The sequence below is a fragment of the Centroberyx affinis genome, unplaced genomic scaffold (assembly GCF_046629955.1).
Source record: "Centroberyx affinis isolate AG114_WGS23_722 - 3 ecotype Tasmania unplaced genomic scaffold, CSIRO-AGI_Caff_v1 ptg000879l_1, whole genome shotgun sequence".
NCBI classification, from domain to species: Eukaryota; Metazoa; Chordata; class Actinopteri; order Beryciformes; family Berycidae; genus Centroberyx; species Centroberyx affinis.
This window is the reverse complement of record NW_027279470.1, coordinates 367,724-390,121: the sequence shown is the minus strand read 5'-3', so window position 1 is coordinate 390,121 and position 22,398 is coordinate 367,724. Positions and strand designations below refer to the sequence as shown.

Below are 22,398 nucleotides of genomic sequence, written 5' to 3'. Positions count from 1 at the left end.
TTTGTTTCTGGTGTGGTCGCTGTTCTGCTGAGGGGGTTTTAAACTGTCAAGTCATGCACACTCATTGATCTGCCTGAATGTTTGTCTGCAGAAGCATTTACTTTTTCTTTTCCCACAGAAAACTGTGTTGAATAGCATCTAACTGAGCAGAGTGCTTTTATATGCACTATGGCAAGAATGTAGGCTTTGAGATGCATTTTAGAAACAGGCTGAAAAAATTTCACCTGATTCTGATTCTGATCCTGAATCTATTATCACTCTCTTCTTCACTCTTCTCTCTCCAGCTCATGTCCTGTCCATAGACCTGGTGTTCGTGTCCCTCTGTCCATCCGTCAAACTCTCTTGGTGTCAGTGAGTGAGTCTGTTGACTGTCATGGCTGCCACTGCTTTATTGCTGCTGGCACTCTCCTCCTCTGTCTCCCTCACAGGTAAGTGACACAGTTACTATGCCTCACATGACATATGAAGGGCTCTTTTCTAAAATAAGTTATCTGTGTGAAATAAGTGACACCTAATCCCACAAACTGATTGATAACACAAAATGAAAACAGATTATGGTACTTTTTAAATTTACAAGATTTTACAACCTAGGTTGACACTTGCAGACTTGATTCTTTTAAGGTATTGAATGCTATCAATGATGGTCTTTCCAAAATGGATATATAGTTTTGGAATATAACTCTTCATATAATCTGTTAAGATTTCCACAGGACTTCAGTATTAGGTGCTTTTGTCATGTGATTTCACTGATGAAAGACTTGTACACCATTAGCTGACATTGTCATGTTTTTGCGTTGCAGTGGCAGTCCTGTTTGGCGAGCCCAGAATTTTTGGAGGTGAGCTGAGTTTTTCTGAACTTTTTTACAGTCAGGTCAGAGTAATGATAACAAGGCATGGTGCGTGTATTCCAATATATAAATATATAAATAATCCTAACCTGATGCTTATGTTAAATTTGTCAGACGATGCTACTGGCTATGGCCCGATCTTTGAGGAGGAGCCTCTGGATGTGGTCTACACTGAGGACTCACCCGACAGGAGAATCTCCATGAACTGCAGGGCCCGAGCAAACCCGCCAGCTTCATACAGGTAACACACACACACACGCCTGTATGTGTCGTATGTTGTCCACTGTTGTGTTTGATGTGCACTGCCTTTCTGTTGCAAAGTGAATTTCCTTTAAAACAATAAATGACACTGTATCGTACTGTATCGTATAATTTATCGTATCATATATCATTTTGAACTGTATCGTATTCTATCATATTCTATTGTATAGTATCGGAGCATTTAGTATTGCATTGTACCACATTGAATTGCATTGTATCGTATCGTATAACACAAACAGATACACACACGTGTTTCGCTGTAAAGGACTGTATGACAAACTTATTTTGTATGTAAATGTATGTAAATTTGACTTGAATTCATTTGACATGCACACAAAAAACACACGGCTGCACACAGACATATTCTTACAGAAGTATTTGCAGTAAAACACACACTCACTCACACACACACACACACACACACTACAATCTCTAATTCTTTCCATGCTTCTTTCACCAATTCATCTTTATATTGCTCACTCTCATTCTTCCACCTCATCTTTCGCTCTCTCCCCTCCATCCACTCCTCGTCTCCCCTAGGTGGCGCCGTGATAACTGGGAGATCAAGCTGATGGAGCAGCCAGATGAGCACTACAGCCTGGTCGGGGGCAACCTGGTCATCACCAACCCTTTACAGAAGAAACACAGTGGGACGTACATCTGCGTGGCCAAGAACATCTATGGCACTGTTATCAGCAAGGAGGCCAGGGTCAAGTTTGGATGTGAGCATGTGAACCTTGACTACTGCAGATATAGTTAATACAAGGTTATAGTATTTGAGTCTGGTCTCAGCCTCGAGTCTGGTTTCGAAACCAGTGTTTTGACATCTTGGACTTGTCTTGTTCCAATTTTGCCTCAGACTTCTCTTGGTCTTGGCCACTATTGGGTGTTCACTTGATTTTTTTCCCGCCTATCTAAGAAAGATACATTTTTCTCCATCTGGTCCACCTTCATTTATTTTCTCCCCAGCACTGCACTTTGAAAAAGATTTTGCTATATTGCTTGTCATTATGCACTTCAATGTTCCTCATCTTTTTTCTCTTATCCTTTTCTCCTCCGCTCTGTAGATCTAGAGGAGTTTCCCCAGGAGGAGAGAGACCCCGTCTATGCCAAAGAAGGACAGGGGGCCGTTCTGCTGTGTGCCCCTCCAAAAGCCTGGCCATGTACGTAGAGGCCCTCTTGTGGATGTTGCCATTGTAGAAGTCCCACTTGTCACTGCATTCTTGCTGGATTATTACTGTTGCTCCATACCTGAAACAAGGTTTGGAAAATTCTGGTCAATCTTGGTCTCTTTTTTAATAAGAAGGCGCAAAGAATGGTCTGGCAACCAGTTATTTGAGATGGAAGCTTTGCGTTATAACATAGCAATTTGGGCCTATTGTATAATATTCAAGATGGGATTGTTTACAGTGGCCACTGCAATAATAATGCAGGATTTGGGACTTCTATATTGGCTACCAAAGCACATATCAAACCTATGCTGAAGGAATACACAACTGTTCATTATTATCCATGATTAATTTGCATTATTTGTTTCATTGTCCAGACAGATTAAAGGCTAGAGACTCAGTCAAAATGATGGAAATGGAAATTTCAACATTTATCCAGCACAAAGGAGAATGAGTTGTCCAGTAAACACATAGATTTTGATCTCCTCCTCCCTGTTGCCGTGTTTCCTTTTCCTTCCTCTCTCCCAGATGAGGTGACCTACCGCTGGATCTACAACGAGTTCCCAGTTTTCCTGCTGACAGATCGCCGTCGTTTTGTCTCCCAGAAGACGGGGAACCTGTACATCTCCAAGGTTGAAGCTCAGGACGCGGGCAACTACTCCTGCTTTGTCTCCAGCCCCATCATCGGCAAGAGCGTCTTCTCCAAGTTCATCCCCCTCATCCCCTTACCGCCTGACGACGGTTAGTGGGTGTTGCTGCGCTCCAGCTAAGCAAGGATCACAAAATAAATCTGTAGTGGCAAAACCTCAAAACCTTATCCTATGATATTCTTTGAGAATAATGTTTACAAATTCTGAAAGGGTGAGAAAATTGTTCTAAAACAAGGCAATTCACATTTATGATCTATCCACCTATCTATCTTTGACGTGTGAGATTTATGGATGTAATGAACTCTTTCTTCCAGGTGAGGAGAGGAAATACCCAGCGGACATCAGGGTGAAGTTTCCAGACACCACTGCCATGCTGGCCTCTAACATCACATTAGAGTGCTTTGCTCTGGGAAAGTAAGTTTATTTTTTTAGTGTATATTAGGGTGGATGCACACTATAAACTTTTGCCCAGATTATGTCCAAACAGTTAAACTCACAATTAAAGGTCCCATATAATTCAATTTTCATGATTTTGTTTTCAAATAGATGATAGCTAAGGATAAGAATATTGTTCTTCATGCTGTTTTGCAAGTGAATGTAGTTTAGTTAAAAGGGTATGTGTTGAATAAATTTGAAGACTAAGTGTCACAGGCAGAACAGTCACAATACTGGACCCTGATTTCAATCAGGAGAGACAAGTGAATGAAGTAAAGATAATTGTTTATTATAACAGATGATATAGTGAAAATTAAGACTTGACAAGAAAGTCTTTGGCGCTTAGACTCTACAGGGAGATTTTGTAATCGAGGGGCACCAGCCCTGAGCAGCAGCAAGATAAATCCCCCTGTGGAGTCCAGACACTGGTGCTGGTGAGGCTGATGGGTGAAGAAGCTGATGAAGCTGATGAATCTGCGAAGACTGGACGGAGACGGGGAGGTGGAGGGGTGCGCATAACAGCAGCGTGAATGGACTAAAGCGGAGAGAGAAACATAGTTAAAAAGACAGTAGCAAGATGATTGGCTAACAACAGAGGTGTGTCGCTGTGCTATTGGATAGATGTGACCAGCTGATGTGAACAGCTGATATCTCAATTGACAGCCCGGGAAAAGACAGCAAGGAAATAATGAGTGAGCATGCATGAGAGATGTGAATGGCAGGATGGTATGAGAAGTAAAACTACAGCCTAAGCATGCAAAAGATAGTCTTCCAGACTGAACCTTCACTAAAGCTCCATTAGACACTGCCTCCTCTAATTAAAATGAGGAAAACCCACTGACTGGAGGCTTTCCAGGATGTCAGATCAAATGCTGTAAACCTTATTGGAAGGATTTTAAGGGGAGGGGAGCCGATCAAGACCAAATGTTTTTGTTGTTGTTGTTGTTTTTTTAAATGCAATAACTTTACAAACAAAATCAAACTTTAACAATGTATCCATTAAACATTTTAGATCATATATTTATATGGGCCGCTTTAAAAATGTTGAAAATTCAATGTCAGTAGTAGTTTTTGTGATACTTGCTCAGGTACCCCAGTTTTGAAAAATGTGTCTGTGAAACCACCTTTGATGCTTAATAACATTGTACCTATACAGCCTACAGTAGATTTTAATATCCTACATGGGATAGCTGTTTTCTCAGAGATTTTATGTAAAGGTAATTGTTCATGTGTGTGTTTTTTGTCGTAATGTATGTTTTTATTCCATAACTGTTTTTATGTCATAACAACTGCTCAGTGAGGGCATATAAAGTTAATTAAATTCAATCAATTTGTGTCTGTTCAGCCCCATTCCTCATATCGTATGGAGGAAGGTGGACGCCACAGACCTCCCAGCTAATCATGAGATCAGTGAATCTGGAGCCCTGCTCCACCTTTACAACGTGCAGTATGAAGACGCAGGAGCATATGAGTGTGAAGCCATCAACACCAAAGGGAAGGACTGGTACAAGGCCTGGCTCTATGTGGAGTGTAAGTGAACTCACACTAGCGTACTTCACTAGCTTTAGCAGGGTGAATGTATTTGTAGAGTAACCACTGCAAAAACATTCATCTTAACAAGTCATTTAACTTAGTATGGAGTCTTAGATCTTATTTCCCTTAACATGAATGATTAAAAAAAAAATCTGATAATTTCATTTGTTTCCAGTGCAAACCACTTTGTTAATTTTCTTGCTATTTGTGATCAGCCTCATTTCAAAATATTATCAAAGCAAGTGAACTCACAGATGTTATAGTTTCCCTACAGTGGTAACCATCATGAAAGTACCTGTCCTACATCATTAACTCATGTTAGGGATAAAGCAGCAAGTGGGACTTCTGTGATGGATACATCTGTATATTCTGTTGGACATAATCATATTTACACCCCTTTCTGTTTGGCAGCTGCCCCGGAGTGGGCGGAGACCATCAACAATACTCAGATCGACATCGGCTCAGAACACACCATGCGCTGTGTGGCATCAGGGAAGCCCTTCCCTTACATCCGCTGGTACAAAGATGGATATATGGTGAAAACTCATGCATTTTGTTGGCTACCAATAAAGAGATGGGGCGATCGGGGGGTGGGAGTATGCTAATGTTTAGAGAGTATAGTATGTGGTACCAGCACGCTCAAAAATATGAGGATGAGATGCTTCTTATGTGTATTTCAGTGTTCAAAGTGCAGTGATGTTAACATTTCAGTCAATAGACCATCTACAGTATGTTCTATGTTCAAACAATGAAAGATGATTTAACATTGAGCGGGTTTCCTTAAAATTATAACATTATAAGAATAATGTCTAATAAGTTTAAAGAAACAATTAGCAACACTACATTTGGTATGTGTTTTTTTTCCAGTATGGGAAAGGGGAGTTGAAGTTTTCCAGTCTGACTTTCGATGACTCGGGGATGTACCAGTGTGTTGCTGAGAACTACTGGGGAATCAAATACGCCAACGCCGAGCTGCGAGTGATTGGTGAGTCGGCCCAGAAAACTGCGCTCTATTGGTTCACTGAATATTAGATGTCACGGAATACATGCGTCTGCAAAGGTTTTCAGGAACGAAGAGAAGAAAGCTTCTCGTTGACACTCAGTTGACAGTATTTTTGAAATCATACAGTTGGGTTTTAACAGGTTTCAAGGGCCAAAGTGTCATGAAACTCACTCAACACATAAATAACCAATTACATTTTTAAAAACACTCCTTGTTAAAACAATTGCATATTGATTCAATATAATTTCTTCACTGATAGAATACAAAATGAAATTGGGAACAACGGTGCCTAAATAAAAGACTTAAAATCAACTAATTTACACTAAACACAACACACACTTTAGTGCTTTCTGAACTGTTACTTTATTATCTCCCTCCAGCCTGCGCGCCTACATTTGAGTTTAACCCAGTGAAGAAGCAGCTTCTCGGGGCTAAAGACGGCCGTGTGGTGATCGAATGTAAACCCAGAGCGGCTCCCAGACCCCGCTTCACCTGGACCAAGGGCAAAGAGCTGCTCTTCAACAATTCACGGTCAGTACAACTTACAGTATATACTAACTCGTTCAAACAAGGTCACAATAAGAAACCACTGATTAGTTTAAGGTTTTTCGCTGAGTTGAGTTTGCTTAGTTTAATTGAGTTTAGTGTGATAAAACTCAAAAGTAAAGACACAAAACACAATGACAACTTTTTTATCAGTGTGGGCAATGTCTTGTCAATGCTTGTGTGTAAGTTGATAGCAGCTACTAACCCAGGCTTGCACTGGAAAGTCTTGGACCAGCCCCTTAGCTTTGTTCATTTTGTTCATTAGTATTTCCATCATGTTTGATGGGAGTCTGGAGATCCTCAATGCCACTAAGAATGATGAAGGGCTTTATAACTGCTTCGCTGAGAACGACCGAGGGAAGGCCAACAGCTCCGGCTCTCTCACCATCACAGGTCAGTGTGCAGATGCACATGTGTGTGTAGCTGGGTGTGTAGGTAGGTTGGCGGACTAACTGTATGTGTGTGTGTGTGTATGTCAGTGTTTCCCTCAGAAATATATATACAACATTTAGGCTGTGTGTAGCTCTCCATAGGGACCAATACTGTGTATGTGTGTGTATGTGTTCGCTTTTTTTGCTTGTATGTTGTAGGTGGTCTGATTGAGTGTGTACAGTGTGTGTGTGCATTGGTGCATTATGTATATTGATCTCTACATTTAAATACAATCAAACTGAGACAGTAATTTTACATTATTATTACATTTTAATGACAACACATTTTTTAGCTGTTAGTCTTTTAGCAGATGCTATTATCCTTACAATTTACAATCAGTAAGCAGGAAGGAGTTTAGTGTCCTCAGCAGGATACAAGGTTGTTGATGGACACTTAAGAGGCTTTTGTGGGCTCGTACCTGTGACCTTCAGTGTTGGGACAGTGTTTCTAACTGCCCTGTTTTTGGTGTATTTGTGATGTTTTGTTTCCCAGAGGCTACCAGCATCACTGTGCCCCCTGAAGACACTATGGCCAAGGTTGGTGAGGAGGTGATCCTGAGGTGCTCCGCTTCCTACGACCCCATGCTGGACATCACCTTCGTCTGGGCCATCGACTTCAGAGTCATCGACTTTAACGCCGAGTGGCAACACTACGAACGCATTATGGTATCGTGATGGTTCACTCTAGACTCAACATCTGACAGTTGTCTCACAGTTGGTCAATTGATGGTTTGAAATGCCTTCGTCTATATACTGATACTGGGATCCCAAACAGAACTTCCAAATCAAATGAATCCTTAAATCCTCTTTATGAAGATTTCTATTCCAAAATGATATATATCCATTTTGAAGAAAAGCAAAATCATTGCCAGAAGTTAATCATTTAACATTTCAAAAGTATGGAGAATTTCAGTCTGCAAAAGTGTTATCATTTTGTCAACCAAGGCCTTAAATTACCTAATATCCTTTGAAAACTCCACATTTGCTTTATATTCCTGTTGCAAATCATTCTGTCAAGATCGTTTTTTTTTACATGGTAGAGATATAATTTTGGAATGAAACTCTTCAAATACTGTCAGTGGTGGTTTGTGTCTCAATGTATTTAAATCAGAGGATGGTTTCAGTTAAGGAGTGAATTAACAGCTCTCTCTCTCCCTCCCCTCCTTCCTTTTTTTTCTCTTTTCCCTCCATCCCCCTCTCCTCCCTCCTTGTCTTGCCTCCTGTCGGTCAGAGTGAAGAGGGCAGCGGCGACCTGAAGATCATGAATGTCCAGGTTTGGCACGAGGGTCGCTACACCTGCACGGCTCAGACGGTGGTGGACAACACCACAGCGTACGCCGACCTCAAGATCGTAGGTCAGTCCCAGCATGCGTTGCCTCAGACGATCACAAATGACACAATTAGATCGAATTTTACATTACATTCTAGGCATTTTATTTATTGTTATATCCACCCCTCTTCCATTTTCACGCATAATTCCTTGCCATGCATCCTTCCTCTGCTCCCTGACCCATCCACCTGATCTCCAGGTGTCCCCGGGCCTCCCGGTGTGCTCCGGGTGGAGGAGATCAGGGACAAGTCGGTGAAGCTGCTGTGGAGTAAAGGAGCGGACCACAACAGCCCCATCCTCTACTACACCATCCAGACCAGACACTACTGGGGTCTGAATGAAGACGACTGGAGGGACGCCAGCACCTGTGAGTACCGCTCTCCACCACTGGGGGGCGAAGTCACTCTACAGCTGTGATAAGCTATAACATGTTGACCTGAATTGACTCGTTTCACTGTCACTTCAAATGTGACACTTCCTCAAAATGATCAACTGCAAGAGAAACTCTGCAAGAAAATCTATTTTATGAAAAAGCAACATTTTAGAGGATGGACTGAGCAATGAATATCATTTTGTGCCTCAAAATGGATATAGCGCTTTGAAGTGACACCATTTATATTAATCCTTTTGTTCACTGATTGTACCTTTTTGCCCCCCCAAAAAACTGCAATGTTGTAACAAGGAGATTTCACTGCACATCAGCTTCTTTGGAAGAGAACAGGCAGTCCGGTGCCTCTCAGCAGGCAGGACATAGCAACAAAGAAAATAGAAAGATTCACTGGAGCACAGACAGTTTGGCCTTTTATTGAAGGTGCAAAGACTAATGTTTTTATCACAATCAAGGGTGCTAGTGACAGTACTAGTGACACTATATAGCTGCCCTAATCATCAACAGCTGAGGAGAAGGGGCAGTGCACTCAATTAACCCCTTGCCAATCTACCACCATTAATCAGTGTAGATGGAGTCATACTAGTAACCATAAACACAAAGGTAAAGCACAACAATACACATCAAAGAAGAATAAATATGCATAATCATCCGTAGAAAATACAGTGTAACAAGTATGAATTATACTATCAATAAATGTAGAAAATGGTAGAAAAATATTTTAATTTTAACTGCAATGTTGAACCATTTTATTAAAAATTCCTGAATTCACAATAAAGATTATCCTCGCTCAAAATGACAATAACAACAAAAGTCAGAAAGCAGTCAAAATACTTTGCCTTTTGACTTTGACTTTTTACATTGTGCCAACCCCCTAGAAGAGACAAATTATGAGCTGTATTTCAATTCATGTTTTCCTCATCATAGCTTAAACCGCAAATAGCAAACTTAATAAAAACACAACAGAATTTGACACGGGCCCCCTTTGTGTCTCCCTCAGCTCCGACCGTTCTTGATGCCAATGCGGAGATGGCAGAGGTGACCGACCTCTACCCCTGGCTGGAGTATCAGTTCAGGATCATCGCCACCAACGAGTACGGCTCCGGAGAGGCCAGCATCCCCTCCATGAAGATCAAAACATGGGACGCTCGTAAGGAGGGAGGGAGGGGGAGAGAGAGAGAGAGAGAGAGAGTGAATAATTGTGTGTGTATGGGAGCTGACTGCTTGTGTACAGTGGATGTGGAAGAAAATTAAACCTCATATGCATAGACACCTGAGTTTTTCTTTCTTTACTCAGCTCCTGTGGTAGCTCCTACTGATGTGGCAGGTTACGGAGGAAGAGATGGAGAGATCTTCATCACGTGGACAGTAGGTGTCTCAGTTTGAATCTCTCATTCACACATTATATTGATATTTCAGTGTTTATTTTTGGGGGCAAAAAAACCCCCCAAAAAATCTCAAAATGCCCCTAAAATCCGAGGCAGAGGGGAAAAAATTGCCCCCAAGACTTAAAAAAATAGTAATTTAATATTTACCAATTCAGGCCAATATCCTACATTAAACTATTCTTTTAGTAATTTCCATTTGCTGGTTCTTACACACACACACACATACCTAACCTGAACCTCTTTTGTCATATTCACACTTCATGATGTGGTCTGGCTTATCGGATCCCAGCGTGAGCAAAATCCGAGCGTAACCGTGACACGTGTAATCCCTCATCCTCTCTCTCCGCTCCCCACCCTCAGCCTGTGGAGCCGTGGAATTTCTACGGCAAGAAGTTTGGCTACATTGTGGCCTTCAAGCCTCACGACGCCTACGACTGGTGGTACGAGACCATCTCGGACCCCGAGACCCGGCGCTTCGTTCACCGCGACCCCTTCTTCGTTCCCACCGAGGAAGACTTCCAGGTGCGAGAGTTCCAGGTGAAGATCAAGTCGTTTAATGTGAAAGGAGACGGGCCCTATAGTCTCACCAAGGTCATCTACTACCCGCGAGAAGGTGAGGAGGTCTTTGTTTTTACACTGTATAATGGTGTCGGTCTGTGACAGTGATGTTTTCACTAAAAAGAGGACAGAGTGATAGGGAGAATGTTTGAATTTGTACAATATTCCCCATTTTCAGGATTTTTCCACTGTACAAGTGTACCATACCTGCCACAATATGGTATTTCTTTCCATTGTGTTGTGTCCACAGTTAAATTTAGTGTATTTGATGCTGGCAGGAACGTCATCATTACATTGGTGACATTCAAACAATGTACACAACTCAGTATTCTAGTAGAAAACCAAAGTGTGATGACACTGTACTACACCCATTCCAAGCCCAGTATCAGTACAGAATTTGCACACATACACTGTGAATGTATACTGTGCCGCGTACCGGTCCAGCACACTATGTTTTTCCATTTCATACTGTTGTTGTTCAGAGTTCAGTTCAGTATGGGTGCACTAGAGGCGCGCTGGTAAGGCACCCAAAACTGGCCTACTTGTTCAGTATTCCCCTGGAAAACTGAAGGGCATGAAAGTAAACCACGACCATAATAGACCAGCTACAGCATGGCACTGGAGTGTCTGTCTCGCTCCCATCCATTTCTCTGTCTTCTCCAGTACCTTCAGAGTCTCCGACAGACGTCTACGCCAGGCCGGTGTCCTCCCATGAAGCTCTGGTGTGGTGGCTGCCAGTGGTGGACACTGGGACCGGCCTGCAGCAGTACATTGAGGGATACCAGGTACAGAGCTGCTTTTACTGAGTCCACACACCAGCTGACAGTGGTGGAAAGAGTAGTAGAATGTCCTACTAGTAGAAGTACTGTTACCTTGCTGATATTTTACTTAGGTAGAAGTAAAAAGCAGCTAATTTAAAATGGAATCACAGTAAAAGGACGAGAGGACAGAGTTCAAACTAGATTGGATTTTTTTAAAATTACAAAATAAAGTACACAAACAAAGTAAAGCCAGATTACTCTTCGAATCACTCAACAACTTGTCAATTTACAGTTACAGCCACAAAATTTGAACTGTGTAATGGAGGTGATTTAAAATGTAGTGAGGTACAATACTATGTACTTAACGTACTTAAGTAAATTACTGACTTTAAAGAATACTCTAAGTACACAGTACACAAAAAGTACACAAAAGCTACTCAATTACAGTAATGTGAGTAAATGTAATTAGTTATTTCCACCCTTGCCAACTGAAGACTTCTGTGTCAAAACGCTATAAAGACAGCAAATTTTCTAGTGTTAATAAGTGATGATTTTTCAGTGACAGTTATTTTTGGATGCCAAGTGTTGAACTGGAAAGTGGAAAGTTGTTTGCACCAATAGAGCTGATGTGGCTCTGGGGTGAGTGTTCAAAACTCTTAAGTGTGAAATTAACTCTGATGGGTGTAAACTGATAGAATCATAGGCAAAGTGTTGATTTATTCACTGTCAGGGTTAAATTGACTGTGATGATTTGGCTGTGCATCTATTTTTTGGATGAAAAACTATAACGCTTTATTTTCCAGGACTGCAATTTCCTGCTAATTTCCTTGAAAGAACTGTTAATTTATTAAGAACTTTTTTTGAACCATGACATTATGCACTAATTATAGGGGAAATTAGTAAGTAATTTCTGGTCATTTCTTTTGAGTTTCCAAGAAAGAACCATGAAATGATGCAGTAGTTATAGAAAAGGGAAGCAGTTTGTAACAATTAATCAAATATTCAACAAATACCAAAAATAACTTCCAATAAATAGTTTATAGTTTTGCAGTTCTTTCAAGGAAACTCATGACCTGAAGCTCATCATTTAATATCTCCAAAATATAGACGATCCAGTGTGTATGTGGTAATTTGTCAGCCAAGGAATAAGATACTGTTCTTTAAGAAGTATCATAATGTGTTTGAATGTTTTGCTATCAATCATTTTAAATGAGTAGGTATCACCTTTTCACATGGTGGCTGCCTCCATTTGGAATTAAACTGTGTTATGACTGGATACTAGCTTCGAAATCCCTCTCTTCATCCAACGATTACCATTTCATCTGACTTTCATCCTGTTTCTTGCCGATCAGATCAAATACTGGAGGAAGTATGATGACACGGAGCCGGGAGCCAATCGTATATTTGTTCCATCCACGGTCAACCAGACCAGGTTGGAGAACATGCTGCCAGACGCTCACTACCTCATCGAGGTCCGGGCCTTCAACGGAGCCGGCTTCGGACCCCCCAGCGAACACTGTGAGATGTTCACCAAGAGACCACGTAAGACCAATAAATTACATTTAGAGAACAAATGAAAGCCAGTTAGAAGAATATTTAGCCTATTTTGAGCATATATTGCTGTCGTCGGACAAAAACCTGTAGCCTGTCTACAATAAGTAATGCTATGATACAGATATACAGATGGATGTTATGTGCAATGTGTTTTACAGGATTGGAGAAAATAATGCTTATTTTCTCATCGACACCCATGTATTTCTTAAATTTAACAATGAGGATTTAACAGGATTTAGGGACCTAAGAGTGATGAAATTTACTCAGCGGATAAATGTCATAAGAATTCCCAACCATAAAACAACCATTAAAACGTTCAGTTCAAGTAATAAAATTAAAAATTGCAGTTATGTGTTTTTTCCATAACAGTAGCGATACACTGGTACAGGTACAGTATTCCTACCAAATTCTTTTGTTTTGTTTGCAGCGCCGCCTGAGGCTCCCAGGATGTGGCGTTACGTCACCTGGACAGGACAGTGGCTGTACGTGTGGTGGGACCATATCCCCTACGACTGGTTTGGCAATATTTCCTTCCCACTGTACTACAAGGTAGGTCTGGAGAACTATCTAGCTTTCTGTCTATCCATACCCCCCCCCTCCCCTCCCCCCCCCCCCCCTCTCTCTCTCTCTCAACTGACCTCTCTCAAAGGTCAGTTATAAAAATGAATTTACTGCATTCAAGGTTTATAAACCATTATAACCATTTGAAGTTTGATAGATTTGTCATATTACTTTTCAAACTACATCAAGAGGAAAGGCAAAGACAGACCCATGTAATTTATGTTTTTTTCCCCTTATCTAAACAGGTAATCATCATTATTATATCCCTCCCATCTCTGAAAAACATGCCTCATGCCTCCTTTAGCTTTAAACATCCAAGGCAAAAGCAGTGTGAAAGCCTAGAGAAAATCTCACTGAGGCCTGGGCTTGCACCGACCTTTACACTCAACTTGAATGTGACATTTCACAAGAGGCGACTGAGTGTGTATGTATGGATGTATGTATGTGTGAAATGCTGATAACATTAGCAACCCCCATTTCTCACCTCGCCTAGTACACTATGCTTGAATGTATTTTGTGTGTTTGGTACTTTTGCACTTTGTATTGTCCATATGTTACAAATTTCGTAGGTCTCACTGTGTGCCAATAAGAGGAACTTAACGTATTCACAACATTGACAGATCTCAATTTCACCATTTTATTTTGGTCATGTCACAAACACGTGCTAACATTTCGGCCTGGTGGCCATCATCAGAGCATGAACTCAAATTGAAGTCATGTCATGGAGGTTGTGAAATGTGAAATTGAGATCTGTCTACGTTGCGAAAACTACCTGGTGTCTTTTGACAATAGTTTTTGAAGTTAATACAGTAAGTTTTGGAGTTTTAGAACCATAAATGAGCAAAACCGGTGAAGCACATCCCCACATACAACAGGAACTTAAGATGTTTTTTGTTTCTCAGGTCATGTTCAGAAAGACAGGCTACATCTATGGGAAGGTCTACATCACTGGCTGGCACTTCATGGACTTCCCCATGCCCCAGCTCGGAGACTATGAGCTGATGGTGCGCGGCCGTTATGAAGGAGGAGACGGCCCCATCAGGAAGATTAGCATTAAGGGTAAGACAATCCTGCAAAAAACTCAAATTAACAATTAATCTTGTATTGAGTCCTAAAATCACAACTTTATTTAATTTATTATTAGTAATAATGCCAAGGGTGTGATAATTTCCCTCTATAGAGTCCCTCAACCCTCTAAAATAATCCATATTTGCTTGACTGAGCATGTCTGGAAAAAATTGAAGCTAATACATGGAATGACATTGTAAACATTTACATTTGATTTCATCACGAGTAAATAAGTAAAATTAAGAGTGATATTTGATATATAAATGGAGCTGACCATGACACTTATGCTTATTTCCTTTTGCCTCCTCAGGTAAAGCATCTATGACCACGCCCTCCCTCAGCTTAGTCTCTCTGCTGCTGCTGGCGCTGTGCATTGTGGGATTGGAAATTTAGGCCTGTCACCAGTGGCATGCATGAAATGGACTCTGGGAATGGACTCTGAATACTGAATGGACCTCGCTAAGACATCCAGTCTTGGTTTCATCTCCAAACACATTAGATTGGTGCATCCACTCTTTACACTGGTAGTCATGGTAGAGGTCTCCCATCATGCATCTGTCCTGCATCTCTTCTGTTGTAACACCACAGTGGTTGCTGGAAGTTATTCTTTCACAAAAGTAGAACTGAATGGGAAAATTGCAACACACAATTTGTGTCTCCCAAGCTACTTGTTGCTAGACCATTCACTGCATCTTCTGAATGAACACAACTTTTAAATCCCAAACCGCTTCTTTTGGGGATGGAGCAACAACGCAGCAGAACTGCAGGACACATGCAGTAAATGTGGGACTTCTACAATAGCTATATCTGTATGTCTTTTGAAGAGGGGATCCAAAATGTCCTCCATCAAATCCAGATCTTTATCCAAGTCATCCCATTGTCAAGGCCAAAACGAATGAAGACAGATGATAATGATCGTCAGATGATTTGGTAAAGCACACAATTCTCTAACCAGGCTTTCCACAAAATCCACAGATAAGAACAAATACATCCAGAAAAGTCTTTTTTTTTTTTAAAGTTACGCCTACTGACAAAAACAAAAATTTTTTTTTTGAATTCTGTCACCACTTCAATATGCTCATTTGATCTTCCACCCTTTAGTTTCTCATTGCAGTGACCTGTTTGGAGTTGAAATTAGTTGGACAAACTGTACAGTACCAAGGTAAAATTGAACCCATAGTGTGGGCAAGCTTTGTTATTTATATCAAGCACTATTAAGCTCTCAGATGGCCAAAGCACTGAATAGTATGCAAAGAACCGTACTATATAATCACTGTATAAGGTATGGAATGAACAAAGAAGGATGCGTGATTTGTGTGAAGTTGTTATGTAGATATAAGGGCAATTTGCCATTTCTTTCCTTGGGGCACATACAGTATATCACACTTATTTTGAATAAGCTTCTTCTTCACAGTCATGAAGACACTGCTGTAGATTAGAAAACTCGTCTTAACTTTTGTTAAACTATTTTAGAATCATTTTCTAGATTCTCAATGGTGCTGTGTGAAAAGTATAGAGAATGCCGTTTTCTTTGTCAAAATGTTTTCAGCATTTTTAGCGTTTACTCATTGCAAACATGGTTGCTATTGCCACCTCAGCAGATTGCTAGCTTTGAATGTTAGTTTTAACCTACATCCTAACCAGAATTATATGCATAGACACTGTAATTCTGTCCTCTAGCTGAAGCTAAAGCCATATCACTTTGATGACGTCTTCATGTGAGACCGGTCATGACTTTTGAACAGACAGTCACAGAATGTTTTATGTGAATGAACTTGCCAGGGTTGTACAGAAATGGTATCACGGGTATCTGTCTGTTTCGCTCCTTTGTTCTGTGCTTCGATCAGGCTGCAAATCCATTAAAAACAATACAACCAAAACAGCAGTAGATTTTTTTTTGTATTATAAGTTCATCTCTGATTTCAGTAAGATTATGCACACATAGCTATTGGTCTTCCTTAAACACTACAGTAGATGTTATAGTATATGAGTAGATGTAGTATGTGCAGGGGGGACGACAATTAAACAATTAAATGGATTATTCAATTAAATTAACTACATTTACTACTCGTTAATTTGGAATTTCTTTAACTGAAGATAGCCAGGCAACATTGGGAAATATTTAACCCATATTTGGATACCAGTATTATTTCTCTAAGGCTGCATTTGGAGTTCATTTGGACTTCATTTTGAAAATGTTACTGTATATATCAAGTTTTGACAAAGGAAGAAAAAAATTGCACTGCCAATTATTTTGTGAGAGTAGGTGTCACTTTTTCCATTGACAGATATCTTATTCTGGGACAAAACTGTTCATTTACAGTGGATGAGAAGATCTTATTGAAATACTATATATCCTAAATCTGATTGGTTTCCTATGTTTAGACTATGAAGAAACAATTTCACACAATGTCACATTTGGGTTAAAATGTAGATTTCCTCTGTTTCTGTGTTTCACATAAATGCATAGTTTCTTTGTCCAGTCTCGTCCAGGAGGGGAAGCAGTTGAAGATGAAACATGCTGTATCTATTTTCTGATGAACTAGAAATTTAAGCTTATTCTCTTGTTGCACTCATTGTGAGTCCCTCTGGGTAAAAGTATCCACTGAATGCCTGAAATACAAACTAATGTACTGCATGTTTTCCATCAATAGGTGGCAGTATATCCATTTGCCATTAACCAACATTTTAGTCACCCACCAATTTAGTCACAGTATTTTGTGATTTTTGATATTCTCTTTGTTGTAATCTGAAGTTCCCTTACAGTAGAATAGATGTCTGCAGTAGGCCTACTGCAAGAGTGCATTAATATAAAAAAAAAACTTTCTGCCTTTCTCTATAGCTATTATGTGTTTGCCTTGCACTTTAGCCTCACTGTAGTATTGGCGATCTAAGAATTTAAGCTTATTCTACTGTTGCTCCCTGCATGTAAAATGTAGAGAGCATTAATTCCTTATGATGACATTTCAGAGAAAAAGAGGGAGAGGGGCAGTTACAAGAGGGGTGTGTGTGTCTTCATGTCTGTGTGCTTTTGTTTGTGCTTTAAAGCAAGCTTGCCTGTATAGTGTATGAGTGTCTGTGTGCAAATCTGTGTGGGTGGCTTTTTCTCTCTGCTTTTTCCACCTCCATTACTAGTATTTCTCCCATTTTACCTCCTTCCCTTCAAACAAATTACTGGGACACAGAAAACCCCATGTGAGGCTGAAATCAATGCTGCCATTATGTACAAACAATCACAGCAGATGGACAGAGGTGACTCTCCCTTGGATGGAGTGATTCACCCTCCAAAGAATTATAATGAATAGCCCATTGTTGTGATATAAGTACAAGGTTTCTTTTGCTTTTATTTACATACGCCGCCTGTTTCTACAATGAGCAACAACAACATACTATTTCTTTTTCATATTTCTTCACGGTTTTAACAGCAGTGGATCCAGAATAGTAATCTTCTGTTCATCATTCTATTTTCTAGGGGAAAACCTACACATTAACTAATTTTCTTTCATAAGTTGCTCAGCCATAGCATACAATTAAATGTCTTGATGCAGCTGTGCAGATGCATATGGTAAATCAGACGATATTGGAGGACTAGTTTCATTACATCTCAGTCTGCATAGAGGAGATGTATTGCATACTGCATGTCATGTTAGTTTGTTTTACCATAGTGCTTTTCCCCCCAGATTATTTCCTTACAATGGCAGAATCATGGAGAAGGTGAACATGTGGCCAGAGGTTTGCCAAGTTGAATCCCCAGACCAGCTGTGAAATATCCCTCCCTTGACAACTTGAGTGAAGTTCCCTTGAGCAAGGCACTGAACCCCACATTGAGTTGTTAAGTGGCTGGCACTGTGATACTGTGCTGGACATTTCCCAGGTGTGTATACTGTGTGTACTGGGTTATGGTAGACTTGACTGATATTGTGGTACGCGATATATGCAAAGCACTATGCTCCCCTGGGCCATTGCTGTAAATAAGAGAGGGTGTCTTGGTCAACTCGCCTGATCAGGGGTTCATATGCAAACTAAACTGTAAGGTTTCCAGTACTGTGAAAATAAAATGCATCCACACTTCGAGGTGATAAAATAGTGGGTGGTGGTATTGATATGCTTTCGGAGAAATAATTTGATTAACTCAATTCACAAAAGCTGTCAGTTTTGTGGTTGACTTCCCACACAGGGGCATAGGGTGCATGTGCACACTCTGCATCGATGGTAAACTGCCTTAACACCCACATTTCCTCTAACACACACACACACACACACACATTTTCAATCATATAAAAGCTGCATCATGGTCATTTCAGACACAGATACAGAGCAGAATAAGACTGAGTAGCACTGCTGTATAGAAACGTGCAGCACAGAATACCTTTTGTCAACATACAAAACATGTCGGAGGACGTTTCTGTATACTCAAATGAGGTTCCTTTGAAGGCACTGACGGCTGTTGATATCAGTGATGCCACATATACCAATGCTGGTGCATCCAAGCCTCAAACAAGGGATGGAGTTGGGCGTCAGACATCAGGGGGTCTTCAGAAACCCTCTAGAGCTGCTGCAAAGTGTCTGGGGCTGCTGTGTCTTCTAACACTGGCTGGGATCATAGGGCTGACTGTCTACTGTGAGTATACTACTGTCTTGCTAATGCAAAAAGATGGTCTTTTGTATATACATAGATTTGTATAGATTTTTTTGTGCTTCGACTAAAACTGACATTTACCTTTTGCAGACATCACAGTGAGCAGCCATCATCATTCTGAAATGGAAAACATTCAAGTCAGCTATAAAAACCTCACCGCGACACAGAAGCTGTTACAGACCATCTACAGCAATCTGACTAAAGAGAGAGACCAGCTGGGGACCAGTTATGAATCCCTGACCAAAGAGAGAGACACTTTGACCAAAGACAGAGATCGGTTCCGGTCCAGTTATGAAAACCTGACCAAAGAGAGAGACACTTTGACAAAAGAGAGAGACCAGTTCCGGTCCAGTTACGAAACCCTGACCAAAGAGAGAGACCAGTTGGGGACCAGTTATGAATCCCTGACCAAAGAGAGAGACACTTCGACCAAAGAGAGAGACCAGTTACAGACCAGTTATGAAACCCTGACCAAAGAGAGAGACCAGTTACGGACCAGTTATGAATCCCTGACCAAAGAGAGAGACACTTTGACCAAAGAGAGAGACCAGTTACAGACCAGTTATGAAACCCTGACCAAAGAGAGAGACCAGTTACAAACCAGTTATGAATCCCTGACCAAAGAGAGAGACCAGTTGCAGACCAGTAATGGATCCCTGACCAAAGAGAGAGACACTTTGACCAAAGACAGAGACCAGTTCCGGTCCAGTTATGAAAACCTGACCAAAGAGAGAGACACTTTGGCTAAAGAGAGAGACCAGTTACAGACCAGTTATGAAACCCTGACCAAAGAGAGAGACCAGTTGCAGACCAGTTATGGATCCCTGACCAAAGAGAGAGACACTTTGACCAAAGAGAGAGACCAGTTACAGACCAGTTATGAAACCCTGACCAAAGAGAGAGACCAGTTACAAACCAGTTATGAATCCCTGACCAAAGAGAGAGACCAGTTGCAGACCAGTAATGGATCCCTGACCAAAGAGAGAGACACTTTGACCAAAGACAGAGACCAGTTCCGGTCCAGTTATGAAAACCTGACCAAAGAGAGAGACACTTTGGCTAAAGAGAGAGACCAGTTACAGACCAGTTATGAAACCCTGACCAAAGAGAGAGACCAGTTACAAACCAGTTATGAATCCCTGACCAAAGAGAGAGATCAGCTGCAGACCAGTAATGGATCCCTGACCAAAGAGAGAGACACTTTGACGAAAGAGAGAGACCAGTTCCGGTCCAGTTATGAAAACCTGACCAAAGAGAGAGACACTTTGGCTAAAGAGAGAGACCAGTTACAGACCAGTTACGAAACCCTGACCAAAGAGAGAGACCAGTTACAGACCAGTTACGAAACCCTGTCCAAAGAGAGAGACCAGTTGCAGACAAGTTATGAATCCCTGACCAAAGAGAGAGACACTTTGACCAAAGAGAGAGACCAGTTCCGGTTCACTTATGAAAATCTGACCATAGCGAGAGACACTTTGGCTGAAGAGAGAGACCAGTTACAGACCAGTTACGAAACCCTGACCAAAGAGAGAGACCAGTTACGGACCAGTTATGAATCCCTGACCAAAGAGAGAGACACTTTGATGAAAGAGAGAGACCAGTTCCAGTCCAGTTACGAAACCCTGACCAAAGAGAGTGACCAGTTGCGGACCAGTTATGAATCCCTGACCAAAGAGAGAGACACTTTGACGAAAGAGAGAGACCAGGTCCAGTCCAGTTATGAAAACCTGACCAAAGAGAGAGACACTTTGGCTAAAAAGAGAGACCAGCTGATGGCTAGTTCCAGTCTACTGACAAGGGAGAAAGACCAGTTACAGAGCCGTTATGACAATGTGTTTGCAAGTCTAAATGCTTTACAGCTGGATGTCAGCAACAGAGGAAACTGCCCCCCAGGCTGGAAGGGCTTTGGCTGCAAATGTTACTACATCTCATCTGAAGAAAAGACCTGGTACGAGAGCAGCAAGGTCTGTGACAGCAAAGATGCTTACTTGGTGATCATCAACAGCAGAGAAGAACAAGATTTCCTCAACAAGCTTGCAGTGAGAGCCTGGATTGGTCTGTCTGACCGGGAAAATGAGGGAGAGTGGAGATGGGTAGATGGGAATACTCTGGAGGGTGAGGTTTTCTGGCGAAATGGTGAGCCCAATGATCAATCTGGGCAAGAGGACTGCGTGGAGCTGACTGGTTGGCAGAATGGATGGAATGACTTGGTTTGTTCTGTGAAGCAAAAATACATTTGTGAGCGTTAGGATGTGCAAAGCTTTTTCTTTGTCTCTCTTTCTTGTTCTTTCAGCTTTGCTGCCATCTAAATAAAGAGAGGGAAATACTCTGGGGAGAGGACATCCTGCTCTCTAAAATAATAATTATAGACGCTTCAACTGCTATTAATTAGTAACTAATTCAAAATGTATTCAAATGAGTGAGCTTTTTCACATGCATATGCTATGAATGACCTACTGTACGAGACTGGACAATTCACCGGTCCAACCAAGCAATGAAAGTTATAGTTGTCAGTTTCAAAGATATCTAAAATGGAATGAATGATTGAATGAATAAATCAATTAATCACATTGAATATTGTCATCTAAAAGTCTGTCACTTAAAAAAAAAAACACACTGTGGACATGCCAACTACATGCCTGTTATATAAGTGGAATCATATGTAGGCTACATTCTACAATTTTACTGTCTTTCACTGTCCCCTTTTGCTGAATGTGAGGTCCTGTGTCCTTGTATGCATATGCTTACTGTATGTTACTACATTACTTGTCCATGTATCCCTGCACCAACATCACCAATACAAATTCCTCTACATTTATTCTACTTGGCCAATAAAGTCATTCTGCTTCTGGCAAACACCAAAAGCCAGGTAGGCCCTATCAGATAGATAAATTCACATGATGCAATGGAATGCTGCTGCTTATTTAGGCATTAGATATTCTCTTTGCCGCTTTCCATTTGATCACAAGAAGCTCTCTTGCTGTCAGGTTGGACTCGTGATGGTGGGAGCACACAAATAGATTTAATAATGGAGCTGCAGTCCTTAGTGCTCAAAACAGGATCAGTGTGTGTGATTTCCTACCTCTCACATGTACTCATTGCATTTTTATCAAATCCTCTCAAACCTTTTAGCCCCCTTTCCATTCTCTGAATTATCCCCATCCATATCCATATACCAGTGACGTGGTTGTATTTTTGCACAACAGCACACTATAAATTTAAATAGAGAACACATTTTCTATTATTTAGCAGCGTCGTTACGGCAAAAAGGGAGA

The 22,398-nt window shown here is 41.0% G+C and overlaps 2 protein-coding genes across 2 annotated transcripts; both read left to right on the top strand.

Moving 5' to 3' along the window:
* Positions 1–370: 370 nt before the first annotated feature.
* On the top strand, positions 371–14,877 carry cntn1b (contactin 1b). The gene is made up of 23 exons (XM_071521265.1): positions 371–428; positions 801–836; positions 963–1,089; positions 1,650–1,831; positions 2,177–2,272; positions 2,807–3,019; positions 3,243–3,342; positions 4,709–4,893; positions 5,308–5,432; positions 5,764–5,881; positions 6,280–6,430; positions 6,711–6,838; positions 7,370–7,542; positions 8,108–8,231; positions 8,406–8,573; positions 9,595–9,744; positions 9,892–9,962; positions 10,343–10,595; positions 11,204–11,325; positions 12,654–12,843; positions 13,283–13,404; positions 14,319–14,475; positions 14,795–14,877. The coding sequence occupies exons 1-23, from the start codon at positions 374–376 to the stop codon at positions 14,875–14,877; spliced, it is 3,129 nt and encodes a 1,042-aa protein (XP_071377366.1). The 5' UTR covers positions 371–373.
* A 4,120-nt stretch (positions 14,878–18,997) lies between these two features.
* Positions 18,998–21,651, top strand: LOC139645525 (C-type lectin domain family 4 member F-like). Its single transcript, XM_071521260.1, has 2 exons — positions 18,998–19,105; positions 19,214–21,651. Exon 2 carries the CDS (start codon positions 19,246–19,248, stop codon positions 21,370–21,372), a length of 2,127 nt encoding a protein of 708 aa, XP_071377361.1. The 5' UTR covers positions 18,998–19,105; positions 19,214–19,245; the 3' UTR covers positions 21,373–21,651.
* The last annotated feature ends 747 nt before the right edge of the window (positions 21,652–22,398 follow it).